Source organism: Apteryx mantelli, chromosome 2 (genome assembly GCF_036417845.1).
Source record: "Apteryx mantelli isolate bAptMan1 chromosome 2, bAptMan1.hap1, whole genome shotgun sequence".
Classification (NCBI taxonomy): Eukaryota; Metazoa; Chordata; class Aves; order Apterygiformes; family Apterygidae; genus Apteryx; species Apteryx mantelli.
Window position 1 is genome coordinate 116,079,184 of NC_089979.1, and position 19,580 is coordinate 116,098,763.

Genomic DNA, 19,580 nt, shown 5'->3' on the forward strand with positions numbered 1-19,580 from the left:
CTTTGAGAAAAGGCTCAGAAAAGAGAAAAGTGCTTGAGGCAGAGCATTTGTTTACAAGTTATGACAATTCTGCTCAAAATTCACAAGAATTCTTGGATCTCTTCTCCTAGGGAATTTCTGATGAAAGAAGTACCACTACAGACTCAGCTCTGCTGTGAGATTGAAGAACGGCAGCAGAAACGAGTAGCTGTAATGAAGCTGACCTTGTAAACTGGACCAGACGTGATACTTGCTGGAATCTGTTACAACCTCAGAAAGAAATGCACCAAGTTAAAATATGGAAACCTTGTTGCTAGGAGCCAGCCAGATTTGGATGGAAAAGGTTAAGGAGTTGGAGGAACTGCCTGGAGAGAAGAGACCGAAAGGGCTGGGTCTTTTCAGGTAGGAGAGGCTGAGTTCCTCGGGGTTTACAGAATCAGAAAAGTGGTGGATAAGGTGAATGCAGAACTCTTATGCACCAAGTCCTGCAGTTCTAGAATTAGGAGTCATTCACCAAAAGTAAGAGATTAGTTTAAAACCAATAAAAGAAAATACTTGTGTACTGTGTAAGTAGTGATTTTCTGGCATTTGTGGATTTCTGGCATTTGTTTCCACAGTGCGTAGTGGAAGCACATAGTAGGAGGGTACAGAAAGGATTAGGCATATGAATGGACAAAAAGGCAGGATGGTTTCTCTCTGAGTGGGATGTTGCATTAGATGACCTCAAGAGGTTCCTTCCAACCTGTGTTTCTGTGATTCTATGACATTAGCAGATCCTAATGGGGATAGGCAGAAGTACTATAACATCCCATGTTCAAAAATTATGGCTGCTGTGGACATATGAGGGGGACAGACTGCAGAAAGCTGGCCAGGCTCTCCCTAAAAACATTTCCTCATTCCTCTGTCAAAGCTGGAGTCCTGTCTCAGATGGTCTGGCCCTATAGAACATTTCTTATTTCCTTAACCACTGGATGCTATAACAAGGGCCCAGATAGCCTTGTACAAAAACTACTCTCATGTGCTGTGTCTTAATCTGACTGTGATCTTTATCCCCTTTGCTTCTGTGTGGTCCTCAAGTTCTTATAAGTGTCTCTGGGAAGAGCACTAAGTGAATTTATTTCCTCGGGTTTCTGGTGGAGGGCTAAGGCAGCTTAATTATTTCACAAAAGAAACCCTATGTGTTGGACCCAACCCTTTGGGCTACCACTAAATAGGTGAGTTACACATGCTATCTTCTGCTTCATCCCTCCTTTCTCTACTTTCAGGTCTCTCATTTTATTTATACCTGGTCTGCTGGTGCTCTGGTGCTACTGGTGGTCCCCACCTACAACTTTTCCCCAGTGTTCCTCATAAGCCTCCTCACTCACCTCTTGCCCAGTGGCAGTCAGTGTGGCTGCCACCTGCAGTGACACCAGTCACTTTGCTGTGCACATCTCTGAGGGCAGAATGTGATGAGCTGGCTAGGCAGCAGCTGGGTGCAGGCTGCTGACATCATGGAGCTGTTGCATCATCACCCATAATGAAATTTTTTAGGGACCAGCTGTTCCTAGTTTCTCTGGATGTCTCACTCCAGCTCTCCTCCACCCTTGGCCACACACACACACACACACACACACACTCACTCACTCTCCCTCCCTCCCTCCTACTCTTCCATCTCTATGGGCTAGTTCAGATAAAGTGTAAGCCCAAGGAAGGAAAGGCTTGTCTGGAATGGGAGTGTGAGCCTCCCTTACATTTGCCTGGGCTGGCCTGGTTTGGGGTGACTCAAGTGCCCTTGCTTCCATTTCTCTTTGTTAAATGGGACAAGTACACCAACAGACGCAGCTACCCTGATTCCAGCGTGTTCTGCTTTGATTAGAGAAATGCTAGATTTGGAACAGCTCTCCTGATGCCATGAGTAATTGCTATTCCTTGTAGATCAAAAATCAAGGATGCTGAAGCTCCTATGCAGGGCATTACAAACTTGATTACAAACTGATACAGCCGATCCCAGTTTTCAAGTAATTAGATTTTTTTTCTTTTTTAAGTGACTATAACTATTCCCTTCTCCCCATAATTTCTCTCCTGGTCAGGAGCTTAGAAAGACTCTGGAAATTCTAGGCAACCTTTAAAAAACTAAATCACCAGCAAGATAATACTTAACTGCTGACCTTTTTTTCACACCTTGCTTTACAGTAAGGCTGGAATAGCTGAACTTGAGCTGGCTGTCAGAGAATGGAAGCTCTATTTATTGAGAAAGGTGTATATTAGTGTCCCTGTTTCACCAGTTGGGAACTGATGTAAAGCAATTTCCCAAAAGTGTGTACAGTGAAATGCAATGGGGTATGGGAATCTTGGGGTGGGGGCAGCAGTCATCTTCACCATCCCTCTGGAATACAGGCCCCTCATCCTGCCCCTTTTTGGGACCCCCACAGCCTGCCACCCTAGGCAGCTGCTTGCTTTGCCTAATACTTACTATAGCCATTCCTGGAGGCAGCGGGCTAAGCAGAGAGCACAAAAAGTGGTATTTGTGTTGAGGGTGGGGGGATATTTTCCCTGTCTGTGTATTTGCAGAAGCCTTTTGCAGGTGACAGAGTCAGAAATTCCCAGCTATGTAAACCTGCAGCAGGCAAGGGACACACATGTTGTGTCAACGTCTTCAGGTTGGGCCCTGGGGAGCCCTCAGGCTCCCCCAGGATAAAAGATGGAAAACACCTTCCTTAGCTCATAGACCTTCAGTCTCTTGGGCTTCTTGCCTCCTCACTTCTTCTGTGACTGTCATTAGCAATAAGCACTAATGTACTAACAGGCTTCTTTTGTATTTTAATGGGAAAAATGTAATTTCGGGAAAATGCTGTCAGGTTCTGCATTATTTGTCATGATAATAAATGTTTCCCGTATTCAGGTTGAATAGCCACAATGGGACACACCTGTGTCTCTCTTCCTAGCTTTGATCTGTGCTAATTGAGTGAGTGATGTGCCCACTGAAAGACAATGGAAAAGAAAGAAATGAAGATGGATGAATTCTAATGCATCTCTCCAGTGACGTGAGGATAGCATTGTTTCATGTTCTCTTTAATTCCTGGAAGTCTCAAATGTTCTAATTCTGAGTTTTCCCATTTGATAGGAAAATTGCATTTTTGTTCATGCTTCAGCCTCTTTTACCCATATCCATTTCTATGGGGAAGATCAAAGCCTTGTTTCCGAAGCAGAGGGAGTTAAAACAGTGAACAGCCTTATAAACTGACACTGCAGCTGTTTCTGAAGTAGCAATGGATCTTAATGAAAGGCTGCTCATAAAATTATTATCACAGCAGCAAGCAGAGGTCCCAACTGATATTGGGCCCCTATTGTGCCAGGCACTGTATGAACACATTATGAGAGAATAACTTCTCTGCAAGGAATTTAAAATCTCATTAGATAAGAAAGAAAGAAGCTGTGCCATGAATAAAGGTCCCCATGGGGTTAAAAAAAAAATGCTTTGGCCACATGGAAAGCACATGGTAAAGCCAAGAATACAACCCAGGGTTGCTGCCACACAGGCAAACTGACAGCCCTGGAAGAGAAAGTCATTCCTGTCTATCAGCTCAAGACCAACTTATTCTCATTGCTTGAGGCCAAGATTTGTGACTTTTTTTCAAACACAGATTCCAATCCTGCATGTGCAAAGTCCTGGGACTGACCAAGGGTACATCAGTGCCATGCACCAGGATGCCTTCTTTAAGCCAATGTCAAATCTACTTTGGACTTGAAGTTGGAAGGGGCTGAAATCCCAGGATACTACTTTTCTTGCAGTCTGTTGGCAGCATTGACAATTAGGCGATTGATGCATTAACATGCCAGAGAGGCTCTGATGTTTATTCATGTGCTGCCCTCCAGGGTTTATTGAATTGATGCCTGGTAAAGCAACTAATGGGAGCCCTTGGCAGGGTACCGTAGATGGATTTCCTGATTATCTCTCTGGATTTTATACTATCTAGCAAAATCAATATCAAAGCTGCTGCACAATGCAGCCTCTTTTAGCTTCAGGGTTTAAAGATTTATTGGGCATCAGGGAAAGACAATGAAGGCAAAAAACAATGACAGAAGAAGTAAAATTCGAGTGACACAAATTGCTACAGAACTATGGTGAACAAAATCAAAAGCATTTTCTACAGTTTCTAGCTAAAGTACTGCAATTTCTCCACCTACCTTTTCTTCTTCTTTTTTTTAAGTCACACAATGTCACAAGGTCAATTTTCCTCAGATTTCAAATTTGCAAACTGCCTAGCGCTAAGCAATGCAGCCCCCCGCAAGATATGTCTGCTGTCTTGTGAGCCCACAAGCTAATTTGTATGGTTCTAGCTAAAGTAAAGTAGAGCAATGATGATAAAGGATACTCAATCAGATACATTATTATTTCATTAATTCTGTGGAGTTATCACTAAGATTCCCAGCATATTTGCTTATGACTGCCCTAAAGCAAAATAAATGCTAGAGTTTAAAAGGCTGGTAATACTGCAAGTAGAAGGAAAAGTGGGTACACAGCCAAATTCTTATGCTTACCTGTGCTATCCCAAACTTCCTTGGTCACAAAATTGGCACATGTTTTCTTTTCTCTCCCATCTTCAATAGCAGTATTATAGGCTCAATTCAGCCATCCTCGTAACATACTTGAAGGAGTTATGAAACGAAATATCACTTCTTGTGCTCAAGGAGTAGTCAAAAGATTTTTCCCTTTCCCATTGCTTAGTACATTTTTATTGCTACAAGATTGCAGCTTAACTGTTAAAACAACATGTATTGCTTCAAAGTTTATCTAACCATAAATGCAAACAGGTTCAAAATAACAATATATTTATGGAAGTCTAAGTGTTGCATTTGGGGAAACCCTATCTCCTGCACAATTTGCATGAAATTATTTTATAATTAAAGTGAAATGAGGAACTGGACTGCGTAAACCAATTATCTAAAGACTATTCAAACAGTAAAGTTTTATTAGTAAGAGTGAAATTCAATCCTAGTTGAGAATACAAATGGTAGAATTCAAATGGTGCCACAGGGCTCACGTGGTCTTTGTAATCCAGAATAACTGTCATCTACCACTACTGTCATCTGTATACATGGACATATACAGGCACACAGCGGTTTTTAACATCACATACATACAGAGCTTTTATCTAGCCTGTTGCAGTGGCAGTTAAAAAATTTTTTTTTTTTTTAATGAGAGGAATCACAGCCTTTGTGAGGTAAGGAACCATCTTAACAGTCCTTTCTTCCAGGTCTTCAGCACTGGCATCACTCTATATCCTTCACCATGGTCTTTATCTGTCTTCCTCTATAAACTGAGGTACAACATCAGCAAGTGCACGTTCAGTCACTCTGTAGTGATGCTTTTATTTGCTCATAAGCCAGTGGAGAGAAAAAAATACTAAGCCAAATTTATTGTTGATTCCACCAAAAAGTTACATAAGGGATGTTTTAGTCCTGTTTCCTTTCTGCCTAGAGATATTGTCATAATTAATCCCAGCAGCTTCAAAGGAGTCAACCACAAATCTTGAAGTATAAACTCTTAAACACTTAGTAGTGTGGAAGTGGTGTACAAATCCCATGAGGGCTCTCAAGGAAGGGGCAAATTTCACTCAGTAAAATTCATGGCCCAGTAGGGTGTTGAGAATCTTGTCAGTTCCTGTTTTTCCCCTTCTCCTCCCACTCATTTTATTACCCTGAACATCTGTGGAAGCATCGAGGTGCAGGCAGCCTCAGGGCTGCTCTGCGTGTTTGACTCCATTTTCTCCTTGCATGTGCAAATGCTACTTCTATTTGCACCTTCACACAGCTGTGACTTGCAGCAACAAAGCCTAAATGACACCTAAGTTCCCTCCAGAGCATTAAACAAGCAAGGCAGTAGGACATGTCACAATCAGGGAAGTGCTAAGCTAAAAGCAGAAGTACAAAGTGCGCTGCTTTGAAAATGAACTAATTGAATTTCTTTGCTGTAATCCAAATCAGAGAAGTATTTTCTCAGCTCTTTTTCTGCATGAATTCAGGTTCTGCACACTCCCCAGGAAACAGAGCCAGGATTCAGGTTCAAAGTTTATAATGTAGGCAATTTTGCAATTCTAGTCTCTCTTTTTTTTTTCCATTAGATTTACATGAAGTAAATATGAAAATGAAGAAGACAACAAGGAGACTATCCACAGTCAGAGTTTAGTGTTTAACTAAACATAGGGTGTGTTTGACATTTCATACACTGTCAGTGAGCTTCTGATTTGATACTGACAGCAGATACAGGCATCATAAAATTAGTCAGAGGTAGATTAGATTTCAGTAGTCAGATAAAAGCTGAAGTGTCTAGAACTATACAAGACAGTTTGGGCTTGACAATTAATACTGGTTGAAGATCTGTGTTAAAATAAGAGTCTATAAGGATAATACCTTCTAGAGATATTTCCTAGGCTGAGTGCAAGTTCATAAGTTTCTTCATAAAAATAGGCCCTCTCCCCTTTTCTTTTAAATGACATTGTGAAGAACCACTGTGATGGACAAGAGGAGTGTAATAAGTTCTGTAATCTCTCATTAGCAAAATACATAGTTCCTCTCTTTGAAACATCTTTTAAAATGCATGCTTTTCTGGACCGTCACCTCATTGCAAATTATCAGAATCAGTATCTGTATCAGTATCAGAATCAGTATCTGTGATCAGAACATTCTATAATGCAAAGTTTTGTTCGTTTGTTCCTGTATTGCAGGAAAAAGCCACAGCTATTAAAAACAAAATCCATCAGTCTGCCTACCATCGGTTTCTTCCTTCTGCTGAGTCATTACCCAGAGAAGTTTGGAATGATTTCTTCAACTGGAAAAGAAAAAGGAAAAAAGTATTATTTTGTTAGTCTGTTGAGAGAATGACCAAGATTAGTTTTGGAAAAAAATGGGTGCAGAAGTTCACAAAACAAGAATTGAAAAATTTTAGTTCTTTGTTCCTAACTAGCAATTGTTCTCATTCTTTGAAATGTGCACTAAGGAACCTGATTCTGCTTGGTGGTATCAATGATAATACCAACATAAATCAGGAAAGTGATATGAGGCTACATTAAAGAACATTCCCTCCAGGGGTCTTTTCAAGAATTTCATGCCAAATTTGACCCTAACTGTTCACTTAAGAGAATGATCAATCATTTAAAGGATGGCCCACACTTTTAGATGAAAGAAACCATTAAAGTATGGTCTTTCAGACACATTTTATATACAGAAAGGCAGACAATTTTTTTTTATGATTACATTGTTGGATCAGATCAGTCAGAAATGCTGACTTTAAATTTCTTCAGAAAAACAACAAACCTTCCATTTCACTGCCTTTACTGCCCTTGTAGAACCAGCTAATTGGCTTTGCAAATTGAAGACATAAATTACTAATTTCACACTGGGAGAGAGGGGTGAATGCACCAATTACTCAAACAGTTGTGTTCAAAGTTCAAGCAAGCCATGCAGATACCATCCATGTATTTATATGTCTTTCTCTCTGGAGCATCTGGGCCATTGCCACCAACTTACTGAGATATATCAAAGCAGGTTCAGTCCCAGCCTTTGACTGCTTTGTCTATGCAGACTGAAAGCTCTCTGGTACATGGGCTCTATCCCTTAGGATGAATACATTGCTTAGCAGGAAAGGCTCCTGATCTTGGCTATGGCAGTGAGATACATAATAGTATAACTGCATCGCAGGTCAGTGATCCCTTCCACTTAAAACCTTGGGGGTGAGAATAAAACAGGTTCTTACATTGTGTATAAAGGCCTTAAAGTCCATTTTTGGCTGGGGAGGTCCTTTTATTTCCTTTTTACTGGTGGAGAGCTCCTGTGGGTCAGACTCAGCTGAATTTGGCTCAAGTGTTGTCCTGGTAGGAAACTGCATTATGGGTGTCCCTGGCTGCAAAGTGGGGAGAGATCCTGCTGCTGTTGTGCTTCTGATAGGAGCTCTTCGGAGTACCATTTCTGAGCACCCACTTCTAGGATGCACAGTTTCAGCAGCATCTGGAAACTCTTGTTTATTCTGGGCATTTCTTTCTTCCTTCCAATCAGAGAGTCCAAGCTCTGAAAACAGATGGGATTGTTCTACTAGTAATTGGTCCAGCTGCTGCAGAGAAAATAGAAGGAAAAGCATATTGCAGTAATAAAAATATAATAAAAGGAATCAAGCAGGATACACAAGAGTATATGAAGCATGCCTGCTTCTTATTCTTGGTCCAAAGAAGACATGCAATATTTGTCAAATGAGATGCTGCCATAAAAAGTAGGAGAAAAGTTCAAAGACCATTTTATTCCAACAGATAGTAACTGGCTACAGGGAAATCTGCAAATGGACTTCTTTTTCAGCAGTTGTTGCAGTCTTCACCCTCATTCACTAGTGTATGACCAGCACTTTGAATCATTTAGGTATTGTACTGTGAAATGGATTCTTCCTGGAGGAGATTCCCATTGAAGACTGGAGGAGATACTGTGGTACAGCCAGGCTCCTTGAGGACTTCTGTAGTCTGCTGCTCTTTCTCTGCTGCTCTAACCCAAGCTTCTCCAGGAAAAATCAAAGATAAGGAACTAGTCTCCTGATGATCATTTCCTTACTTTTCCTCAACAAGTGGGGAGCTGGTGCAGAAAAGAGCCAACACCAGTAACCACTTATTATAAATAATGTGGGCCAACTGCCTGCCATTTTATTCTGAAAACCAAATGACCTTTTCAGAGCAGAGCAGAATATGGTCACTTTTATAAATATTGTTGCTTTTCCTCAGTGGGTAAGCCCAAGCAACATAGCCAAGGAGCAAGAGGGTCAAAGACATACACTGTAAATCTGTTGACAGGAAACCTCCTCTTTTTGGTACTGCAAGGTTTATTCATTTCAGCCTTAACACTTCAAGTACTTAGTAGCAGACAGACTTTAACTCTCCCCTCATGACCCCAGAGTAGTGACTTCTGCAACGTACCATGAGAATGCCCTCCCTGACCTGGAAAGCCCGATCATTCAGCCAAAATTCCAGCTCTGCAACCTCCTGACGAACAGCTCGTCTTAAGAGTTGCAGGTGTCTCCTTTCCTCTCTGTAGGGACAGCAGCAAAAACACACTTATGAGAGCAGCAAACACCCCCTTCTTCCTCAGCCCCAGCATAACACCCATCTCTCTCTCACTGTTGCTGTCTTGTTTTTACCCATGATCACAGAATAGCTTACAAAATAATGAATAATGGCCTCTGCCCATTCAACTCCCAGTCCTTTGATTGGAAGATTTAGCATGTTGTAGTCACAGAACCAACTTGAGTCTGGGTAGATTTATTAGTTCTGATTTATTACCAGCACAAAGACTGCATAAATGTCCTACTTTAAGGCCAATTCAAGACTGGAAGCTCTCTAGTAACTTTTATATATATGAGGTTTCTTAATAATCACTGTGAACTTGGGCTGAGTCCATGAAGAGCTAGTCCAAATTATCCTGCATCATTGCCCCATTAATCATGAGCACTAAGAACATGGTTTAAAGGGACCGATCTGGCACAGATTCTGATCAATGATCAGTCTGCTTCCCTCCCCCAATCTTGTATTCATCTGCGATACTGAGCTCCAGCCATATGAGACCTGTTCCTGCATTCCTACTGCTATTAAAACACAACAATTTCATACTAAAAATCTAGCCTACATCTGTGGAGCAATCTTCCACTTCAAAATGCTAGAAGCCCTGAACAGTGTAGAGAGAAGCCGTACTTTCTTCGGGGCGAATATGACACCAAAATAAATTTCTCTTCCACCTGCAGGATGCCCACAACTGCATCTTACTGACCAAGAACATTGTGGTAGCACACGTGTCTAGACACATCGCGTGTGCCCATGTTGCTGTTGCTAGCTTTGGATTTAGGTAAGTGTGTCGTGCTTTCATTACCTTCCTTCGTCTGGCAGAGCACTGGAAAACAGAGCTTGCTGTTCGGTCAGGTGCTGCTCAATCTCATCCAACTTCTCCTGGAACTGCTGGCAGGAGTTCTTCATTACTTCTATTTCATGGATGGTACACTATACAGAAAAGCAAAAAGAGACCCCACTTTACAACTTGCCTTTGAGCACTTCCATGTTTGGATGTGTTTGAAGCTGATGGTCCAAATGGTATGGGTCCTTTTCTTAACTGCACAGCTGGGACTCTGTGAGCAGCTACCATGAAAGTCCAGATGGCATGTCCTGTGAGTTTGCTCTGGGTGCATTACATGCACCCCAGTCATCACCTTTTTTCTTAAATCATTTTGAATGAAGTCCTGACCCTACTGAAGTCAGGGAGAATTTCATTTTTAGCACTGAAGAAGAAAAGGACTTTGATCAAAGACCTGACACAATGGACCAAATTCTGACGCTATCATAGTGGCGTCAGTTGTTATATTTTAGCAGAATGAGTTGTTCTTGATTAATGATAGGTTAAATAACTGTCCATTAGAAGTTAGAAACCCTTTTGGAAAAGAAAAAGAAGAAGAGGATGTATAAGCACTATAAGAAGAAAAAGTGCTTTCCATGATGGGTTCTGCTAAGTATTACACTGATACATTTTCAGCTGATACCACTTGGAAAGCTGGATTTGGATTCATCTAACCAAGCGCAGATATTTACCACAACAGATGTACATCCAAGTACTGCAAGGAAGCAATTTTTCTCATCCAGAAGTAGACATCTACAGTGCAAGTAGATGTTTGGGATGTTCCTATGTTGGAAGGCTTTGGTCTCATAAGCCATGAGAAGACAGTGTAGAAACCTGCACTCCACTGCTGACCACTGTAATTGATAGGGAACAAGAACTACATGTGCAAAGCATGAAACTGCCCGATCTCTTTGGATCCCTGGAATCACGTGCTTTGATGGTTTCATCATGTTTGTGTGCAAGAATTTGCCTCTTAATCCCACCAAAGCCTGAAATGCAAGGAAGCCATCCCTATTGGGGCACCAGCTTCAACTAGAGGGCAAAAGATGCCCTCAGTGCATTTGAGAAACCCCATTCTCAATCCCCATTTCAATGCAGCTACTATATCAGGCACCCTGCTGATGTGTGTGACACAGAGATAAACAGTCCCTTAACAGTAAATGAAAAATCTAGCTCCAACAGCCTTGGGATAGGATCAAAAATGGCTAATCAGAGACTGGTAGTTGTTTTGACAGGGGTAATTTCCAGATAGGGAAGACGGCATGCTTTTAGACTCGTATGGGTCCCGCTAGTAATATGCTCCATCAGAGGGTCACAGGGCCAGTCCTGTGACTGCAGAGCTGACTGTGCTCAGTCTCCACTCTACATCGATCACAACTAGTTTTCTTAACACTGCAGGTCAGGTCAGCAATTGCAGATCCCATTCAGGCAATCAGATTTGTTATGTGAACCTTCAAACCAAGTGGTGGCTGATTGCTTATTCCTCCCCCTGCCCCTGACACACACACACTCCACAGTCTTTAGTTTTGATCCTCAGAAAGTTTGGCTACTCGTAGGTGGGAGTGCTTGGGGTGCTAGTGAGCAGCACATCCACATGGGATTTATGATTTCTTCTCACTGCTGCCAAATCTGAGCAGAAAGAGGACTTCTGACCCTCAAGAAAGCATGCCTAAGTTGGCCTGAAGAGCTCCTGTCCTTCTGGTCACTAGGAAGAAGTAAATGGGCCACAGACCAATTTCTAGGTGGTTCCACAATGTTCAGAGAAAACAACTGGAAAACATCACAGTGTTACGCGAAAGATCCAAGAGGCACAACGTGGGTAGGTTTGATAAAATGTCATGATCACCCTTGTGGATGAGGTAAGGGCAGCTCCTCTGGCACATATCTCAGAGCACATAATCACATAGATTTATTTAAAGTTTAGGTTCAGCAGGGGCAGAGGGGAAACTAACTGTACCAGGACTGCTTTCAGGCAAGACCTCATCTAAGATAAGATATATGTAAATAAGGTAAATTTACTGTTTAACAGTTGCTCTGCAGTGGTAGCACTCCTCATGCATGCTCTTGGTAAATGGGAAGTAATCTGAGAGGGCTTCTCTCAGTAAAAGAAGTATGTATAAGCAAAGTACAAAGTAGGCATGGGAGTAATCTCTGAAGAGTGACTAGTAATCAGTAAATTCACGGCCTCACCTACCGCACAGTAGCTTGGATGTGGAGTTGTATCTCAAAGAACAGATCTTGGATAATGTTACAGTGAGAAGCCTGCTCCTCCCACACTCCCTGTCCACAAACTACAGAAGAAAAATCACCATTAGCCCCTGTCAGAGGAGGGATAAAATAATAGTCAATCAATCAGAAAAGGCTTCCAAGTCTGCCATAAGGTACTGATTCACTGCCATCTTGTGGCAATAGCAAGGTATCTAGAAAAATACCTGTCTTGCCACATACTGATCAAAGAAAAGACATTGCAGATTTCTATATTCAACGATGTGACAGCATAAAACTCACCAGTTTCACTTTCTGGAACCTGTATGTGAACATTTTCTTCCCCAGTATGTAAATATTTCAAGTTTCATTTTCTTATGAAGCACAAAGGGAAGAGGAAAAATTGAAACTCCTGTGAATCAGCAGGATATATGCAGCTCAAATCCACATTTTTCTCAGGACACAAAAGCCATTCCTGACTCCTTTCCCTGCTCTCTTCCCCCCAAACCACATTCTTTCAAAACTTTTGGGAACTCTCAGCAATGCTGCGATGGCAATGAAATAAAAATCTGGTGACTTTTTACTATCTGTGCTTTTATTGCAAATATGCATCTAAGCACAACTTTAACGAAAGCTTCTTATTCTATTATGATCAGATCTCTTTAGATTCTAAGAAGTCACAATTCACTGAATTTAGAGCAGTTTGGGTTGTGGTATGTGTCTGGATGTGCACAGTTGGTCTTTGACAGACATGAAGTAATTCAACCTCAATTACCTCAGAGTAAAAGAAAGAGGATTGCATTAAATCATACAGCCTTGCATTTTCTGCAGTCCCATAAGTTATTCAGTTAAGGTAACTCAGCTGATTCGCAGGAACTTATTGAACCTGATTCTGTAAGCTGACTCTTAGTTCTTCATTTGACCAGTGAGCTTTATTGCCCAATTCACTTTAACCATTTTAAGACTGAGCTGAACAGATGTACATATGTTATTAAAATAAGGAGCCTAACAAAACAGCAAACACAGATGTGTTTGCCATCTTTGTCCAGAAGGGAATGCCTATTTCCCAATTCATTTTTCTCAGTAAGTTCCCAAGATACACCTAACTAAAGCAACAAGCACAACAGGAGTGGAAAGGGAAAGGCAGCATATGCATTTAGCACATGTGTGTGCCAGCCTTCCACATACTATTATAGGAAGAAACATACTTACCGGAGAGACATTTCTCATTGCAGTTTCCGGTAGGAGTGTCAGTGTTTTCCAAAGCTGCAGCTCCATGGCGGCTTGGTTTGAATAGCAACCCACAGTGCGCTGGGGAGAAACGGCTGTAGGGAAGGTCCTCAGGCAGCAGCAGTGGCAGCAGCAGCAGTGGCAGCAGAGACAGCAGTGACAGCCCTGGGCACCCCAGGCACCAGATGCTTCACTCTTATAGTGCGACCCATATTTGCCACAAAGCACAGTGTCAAGAGAGGCTGATTTTATGAGGTGGTGACAGGGTGGAGGAAGCAGGGGTAGCTGCCTGGTTTTCCTGGCAGGGATGTCGGTTTGACCGGAGGCTTCAGTGGTCTGCTTCAGGCTGTCCTTTGAAGCCCCAGGGCCCCACCGGCTGAGCCAACCACCCTCAGAGCAGTGAGCTAACACCTCAGAGGAGTCCACAGGGCTGTCCCCAGCAGGGCTCTCATTGAGAGGAGCATTTTGCCCTGCACACTTCATCTTCGAAGTAAAATCCAGCCTTGAAGACATCTGGACAGTAACAGATTTCAGAGGACTAGCATTCATTTCACTGTTCTGGACAGTGCTTTCCTTTACTGATTTGTTAGCACATAATATCTCTCCTATACTACAAGTCTCTTTATCTTCAGAAGAACTTAACCCAGGCCCTTCTGCTAGGCGGGAGAGAGGGCTCTGAGGTATTTGAGGAGAACTGCTTGAAATAGCACTGCTTTCACTGTGCACTGCTCGGCCCTGCCAGAGAGTTTTTGGGAGCCCTCTTTCAAAAGAGAACCTTGTATTTCTTGAATCAACATCCGTTTTGCAGAACTTCTGCCCATTTGTCACCTCACTCACTGCAAGAGGGGTACCATCTTCACTGACCGCTTCCATTCCCCACCACTCTCCTTTTACATGTTCTGTACGGCCTCCCTGGACATTTTCATGACATGCAACTCCAACGTCCTTTTCTGTCAGGCACCTCTCACTTTCTTCTACAATTCTGATTTTGCTCTCACCGGCAATCTCAGGGTTAGTGTCACTTCGTTCAGTGAAGGTTGCATTTGCATTTTTATGGCCTGAACTGAAATATAATTGACAATCAAATTTTGAGGAAACAGGATCTCCTTCATCCTGTTTATCAGTCTGAAAGCAAGGAGTATACTCTTTTATGCGCTCCTCTCTTTCTGGTTGCTTTCTTTCACTTTTCTCTTCTCTCTTGTCCATGTCACATAACATTTCTTGGACAAAATTCTGTGGCCCAGCATTACAGGCCTGATGCTGGCAATCTTCTGCAGTTAGTAGAAGAGAAGTTTCTCCTCCCTGGTCACTGCACACTCTCATTGGTCTAGATACTGTCAAAATCCTTTTGCAATCTGTCATGAAGGCCTTAGCAACACAATCTTCTGGCTTTTGTTGAAAATCCTGATTTAACACAGGAAGCTCTGCCCTATATGACAGAGCTGTTCGGTGGTTGTGGGTATCAGAGCTAAGATTTATCTTTCCTGACAAAGATGCATTCTGGAAAAAAACAAAACTAAACTAAACTAAAGAAAAGAAAAGAAAAGAAAAGAAGGCACTGAAATATTACACTTGTTCTATCACACTAGTTTTCCCACCACTATTATGCCCTGACCATCCCTGGGTAGAGAGGGCATCTCTAAATACATCTGTAAATATCTATAAATACTAAAGGAAGCAAATAATCAAAGATTCTTGTAATATTTCTTATCTAATGCCTGCAACCTTGCAAAATCCTATGCTACTGTGGTGACTTTCATGAAGCTTTCATGAATCCATGATTTTTTATGTTACTTTTGCCAGGGTTACAGAGTTTTCATAGACCTACTGAAGACCATTGTTCATCTCTTACTTGCAAAACTAAAGGCTCTGGCAGCTCCTCCATAAACCCACTGCTGTCTGACTGGCAGCTATTTGTTCTTGTCACCATCACCTCTGTTGAGAAAAACAAAAGGAGGAGAAAAATTAGAGAGAAAGATAGAAAGCAATACTAGGCCAAAACAAACAGACACCTAAGCAGGTGCACTTTAAGTGTACTTTCCATTTCTAGAAATATTCTTGATCCTGGCACTATTCCCCAGAAACCAGCAATTTTGCTACAACCAGAACAAATAACAAAATGTGCTCAGGGTAGCTACTGAGAGTGATGCTGGGTATTGAGTTATCCTCCAGTATGATCAACAACTGCATATTTCATTTTTTGACTTATCTGCACAACAGGCACAACATAACCTGTAAAGCAGCCAACTATTGTGCTAAAAATGTTGACTTCTGACAGCTTATTGTTGGAACTGGCTCAGACCAAATCTCATTCACGCTGCTCACCTACGCAGTTTCAACGGCTTCATTCATCCAGGTGATTCCTGCAAGGAAGAGGAGCAGCCCTTGTCTTTGCCCTAGATCAGTTCGTCTCTACTCTGAGACACCTTGTATCATCTTTGCTGAGTTTTTACCTCAGGGTGCAATAGGAAATTACAGTGACAAGCAGAGATGATACAGGGTTGCATACCAAGACATAAAGGCAAGGGGAAGACATTGCACATCTACTCCAGAGGTTCCTAATCTAGCAACCACATCATCTTCCCTTCTAGCTCAGTCACCTCTTACCCTAACCTTTGGAATTAAAACAAATTCCTCACCATCAGCTATCTAATTAAATGAATATAAGCCAATCCCCTTTAAAAGCACAAGTGCTTGAGAGTAAACCTTCAGTTATCCTGCACACCCCAGTAACTCTCAGCTTTTGGAAAACCTGCATTTTCAGATAATCTTCACCCTCATATAATGCCCTCATTCTCAGATATTTGGCACAAAACCAGGTAGAGTTTTGGTAGAGCCGGGGGAAGCAGAAAGAGGGAGGCTCTTGGGGGAAAGGAAGGAAAGGGGCAGAGACTGAGATATGCTGGGTACACTTCCTCTCTTGTTACTTACATTTAAAACTGCTGTTGAATCCTAAGGCTTTTTCTCTGCTGGTTATATCCATGAAAATATGACAATTCACCAAGCAGTTCTGAGACCTGAATTATTACTTCTTACTAGTGGGATTAGGAAATACAAAAAATGTCTATTCACATTGACAGACTATTGACTTTATTAAATCTACCTTGGACAACTATTAATGAAAATCACACAGTTTCTTATCTATTTACAGGCAGCAATTGTAGAACCAAAACCAGATCGCATGTTATGTATTTGAAATGAATTTTTTGCATTGTCAATCCTGGTATTGCCATCAGCACATCAGTCACTCACTTTCCTATTTCAAATGAGAAATCCATCCCCATCTCACACATCTCATCATTTGCAGCTCTGCTGCTGAAAAATGCTTGTTTTGTGGGTGGTCTCAAAACTCATCCTTGCAGTTTCCCACAAACAACATCATGGTTCATTTTCTCCCCCAGGGAAACTGCTCTACAGATTCTCTAAACTTTTTTTAAAGCTGTTACAATTACCCTTTGCATCTTAGCCAGCTGTTGCTTCCAGTATGTCAGTCTGACCTGTAGTCTTTCATACATAAAAATGAAGAAACAGTTAAAGGCTTAGAAAATTTTTGAAAAAAAGAAATGTTTCAGTTGCTGTAGTTCCAACCACTTCTAGACTCAAAATAATACCCTATAAGAGAAAGGCCCTCCATTATGGGATACAATAGTCATAACAATTGACCTTTAAGTTTTGAAGTTTGCAGAATTAGAAGACTGTTATCTGTTTGCTTAGGGTTTTAACATGCCTGATTTTCTTCTGAGACATGCAGGACACCAAAATAGCAGTGATGCTACTGGAAATTAGATATAGGGGGGAAAAAAAACCCCTTAACTTTTAATGGAAGATTAGTGCTGTTAGAATTCACCTTCTGACCGGGTCAAAATCAGACAATTATAAGCAGATCTGACTCATTTATTACAATAAATGTGATTGATCTATTCAAACTACACAGTCAATTGTGTTTGTGTATTGCAACCATGCAGCCTTTCAGTCAATGTTTATATTCACACACTAGCTAGAGCACTACCCAAAATATACAAGGCAATGGACTCTGGGCTGATCATTAGGCAAAATGAGAAACATAAAAGACTGAATTAAAAGTCTGCAGGTCAAGTTAATATCATTACAATCAGGCTATAGAAAGACATCCATGTGTCTCCTTGGACTTCCCCTGGAAGTAAATGTGACGTGTGCCTGGCTTTCATGACTCTTATCAATTAACTGTGCAAAGTATGTACATAAATTATGCCTCGAACCACTCTGAAAGGGTGGCTGTGTGTTTATTTAAAAATAGTAATATGAAAGGACTTAATGACCATTCTGAGTATGAATCCAGCTTCTACAGTTTTAATGTAATCAAAATAGAAACCTGTAAAAGAGAAGAAATATTTAGTAGGAGAACCATGTTAAGCACAGTTCAATCAAATCACTGATGGTGAAATCAGCTTCATCGAAGTTAGGCATCTAAATTGCATGCACCTACATACTAGGTGTCTAATGAACTAGTCCTCCTCTAATAAAGGCTTAAATTCCCTATATGGTCAGTGCAAAGCAACGTCTCTAAGGGCCCATGTTGTGGATCTTTTCCAACTACATTCAGATGCCTAATTTAATCATTAGATCCCACACTGATGTGCCAGATCCTACCCAATGTGCCAGGCACTGTAGAAGATACACACATGAGGATAAGTGTTTTTTAAAAGATGAGATTTTCTCCTTTGTATTCCTCTAACTTTGAAACATTCACTTCATTCAAAGTCAGTCAAAATTCCCTTGATTTCAGTGGACGTCTGAATAAAAAAGAAAAAGACTTAGTAAAAACGAATATGGCCCTTCAACTCAAGGTGAGGTAAAATCCTATGAAGAGATTATCAAAGTACTCCCAAAAGGACTTCAGGTTAAACAACAAATGCCTGGGAGAAATGCAAAGTGCTGTGCTGGGAAGGAAGATCATGCTGCCTGAAAATTAGACCATACCTGATGCTGTCCTGATGAGGAACAGAGTTTCTTCCTGCGTGAATTTTTCAATAACGTTAATTGTTTGCCAGTGGTAACAGTATAGTTTGTCTTGGCAGCTGTAACACCCAGTGAGGATAACCATAGATTGAGTTTCTGTTAGGAGATCAGCTCTTTGTGCAGGTCCAAAGCAGGCCTTTTCTACACCTCCTGGCACAAATTCCTCTAACTACCAGGTTTCTGAAAATGCCCAGACTGTATGCTGGTGGCAGTTTGACACAATACGGATTAGCATCTAAAGCACTCCCAGCAGTTGCTGAGGTCACCTGTATCTGTGGGGGTAGGGACACAACTTCTTCACAATGACAATTACTCATGTTTAGATGCACTAAAACCTTCTAGAAACTGGAAGACTGGCTTTGGGTGGGATACAAGTTGGCCAAAAAGATGGGAGGGAGAAAGGTCAACAAAATTTACGTAATTCATTTTGACATTTTTAAATGCTCCTGCCTTTCGCTTTCAAATGTGCTTTCTTTCTGAAAGCAACTGCATTTTTTCAGTTTGAAGCAGAAAGGTGCAAAAATGGGTTAAATCACCTGAACATTAAGCAAAAATGTTTTAATTTCTAGTCTACCCAAACCACATTTTCCCCCTATCATTTGGTTCAGCCACTGAACCGAAATATCCATTATTCATATAGCTCTACTCAGTTCTCCTAGTGTGTGGAGACACACGAACCTGTAGAGATTCTGCAAATACATGCAGAGTATTGCACAAAGGGAAGATAAAGTATGTTTGGAGAAGAAGTAGAGACGCAGACCAGCATTCATCTATGAGCTAAAAATTACAACTCTGGGCCCTGTGCGGAGAGTACATCTGGCTATGCTGGTAAAAGGAAACCTGAGAATTGCCCCTGAAGACCTTGGTGAGCAAAACCTTGGCTCTTCGCCTTTCTGTGCTAATTGAACTGGGATAGTTTAGCTGCTGCATCCCATTTCTGTTCTGTCTGAATTTTAAATAAAAATAGGTCAGAGGCACTTATTAATCAGGTTTCTGCTCATATAAGAAGGAATATGCCTTCCCAGTCCCACAAAGTTCTCCAGTCCTATATTTGATCAGCCCAGTTTCATTAAGAGACTCTCTTTCTCTGCTTATTTGCATGCAGATACAGTGGCTTCCATTTTCAGCAGCTTTCAGTGCAGGAACTTTCAGAAACTATTGGGCTCCTAGGTTTATCGCTAAAGAAGGGATATTCTCTAATTAGTAAAAATTAAGTGCTGGAGTGCAGTTCTGGGTTCCTCTGAAAACTCTGCAGCTGGTTTTCTGTT

The 19,580-nt window shown here is 41.4% G+C and overlaps 1 protein-coding gene across 1 annotated transcript in view; it reads right to left on the reverse strand.

The window, feature by feature from the left end:
- Window positions 1–6,676: 6,676 nt before the first annotated feature.
- ITPRID1 (ITPR interacting domain containing 1) overlaps window positions 6,677–19,580 on the reverse strand; it is a 34,204-nt gene continuing 21,300 nt past the window's right edge. Inside the window, exons 7-12 of the mRNA XM_067292447.1 lie at window positions 15,167–15,249; window positions 13,297–14,814; window positions 9,862–9,989; window positions 8,916–9,027; window positions 7,718–8,071; window positions 6,677–6,793 (exon numbers count right to left, since the gene is read on the reverse strand). Coding sequence (XP_067148548.1) covers window positions 6,731–6,793; window positions 7,718–8,071; window positions 8,916–9,027; window positions 9,862–9,989; window positions 13,297–14,814; window positions 15,167–15,249 — 2,258 coding nt within the window. The 3' untranslated portion in view covers window positions 6,677–6,730. The remainder of the gene's footprint in view (window positions 6,794–7,717; window positions 8,072–8,915; window positions 9,028–9,861; window positions 9,990–13,296; window positions 14,815–15,166; window positions 15,250–19,580) is intronic.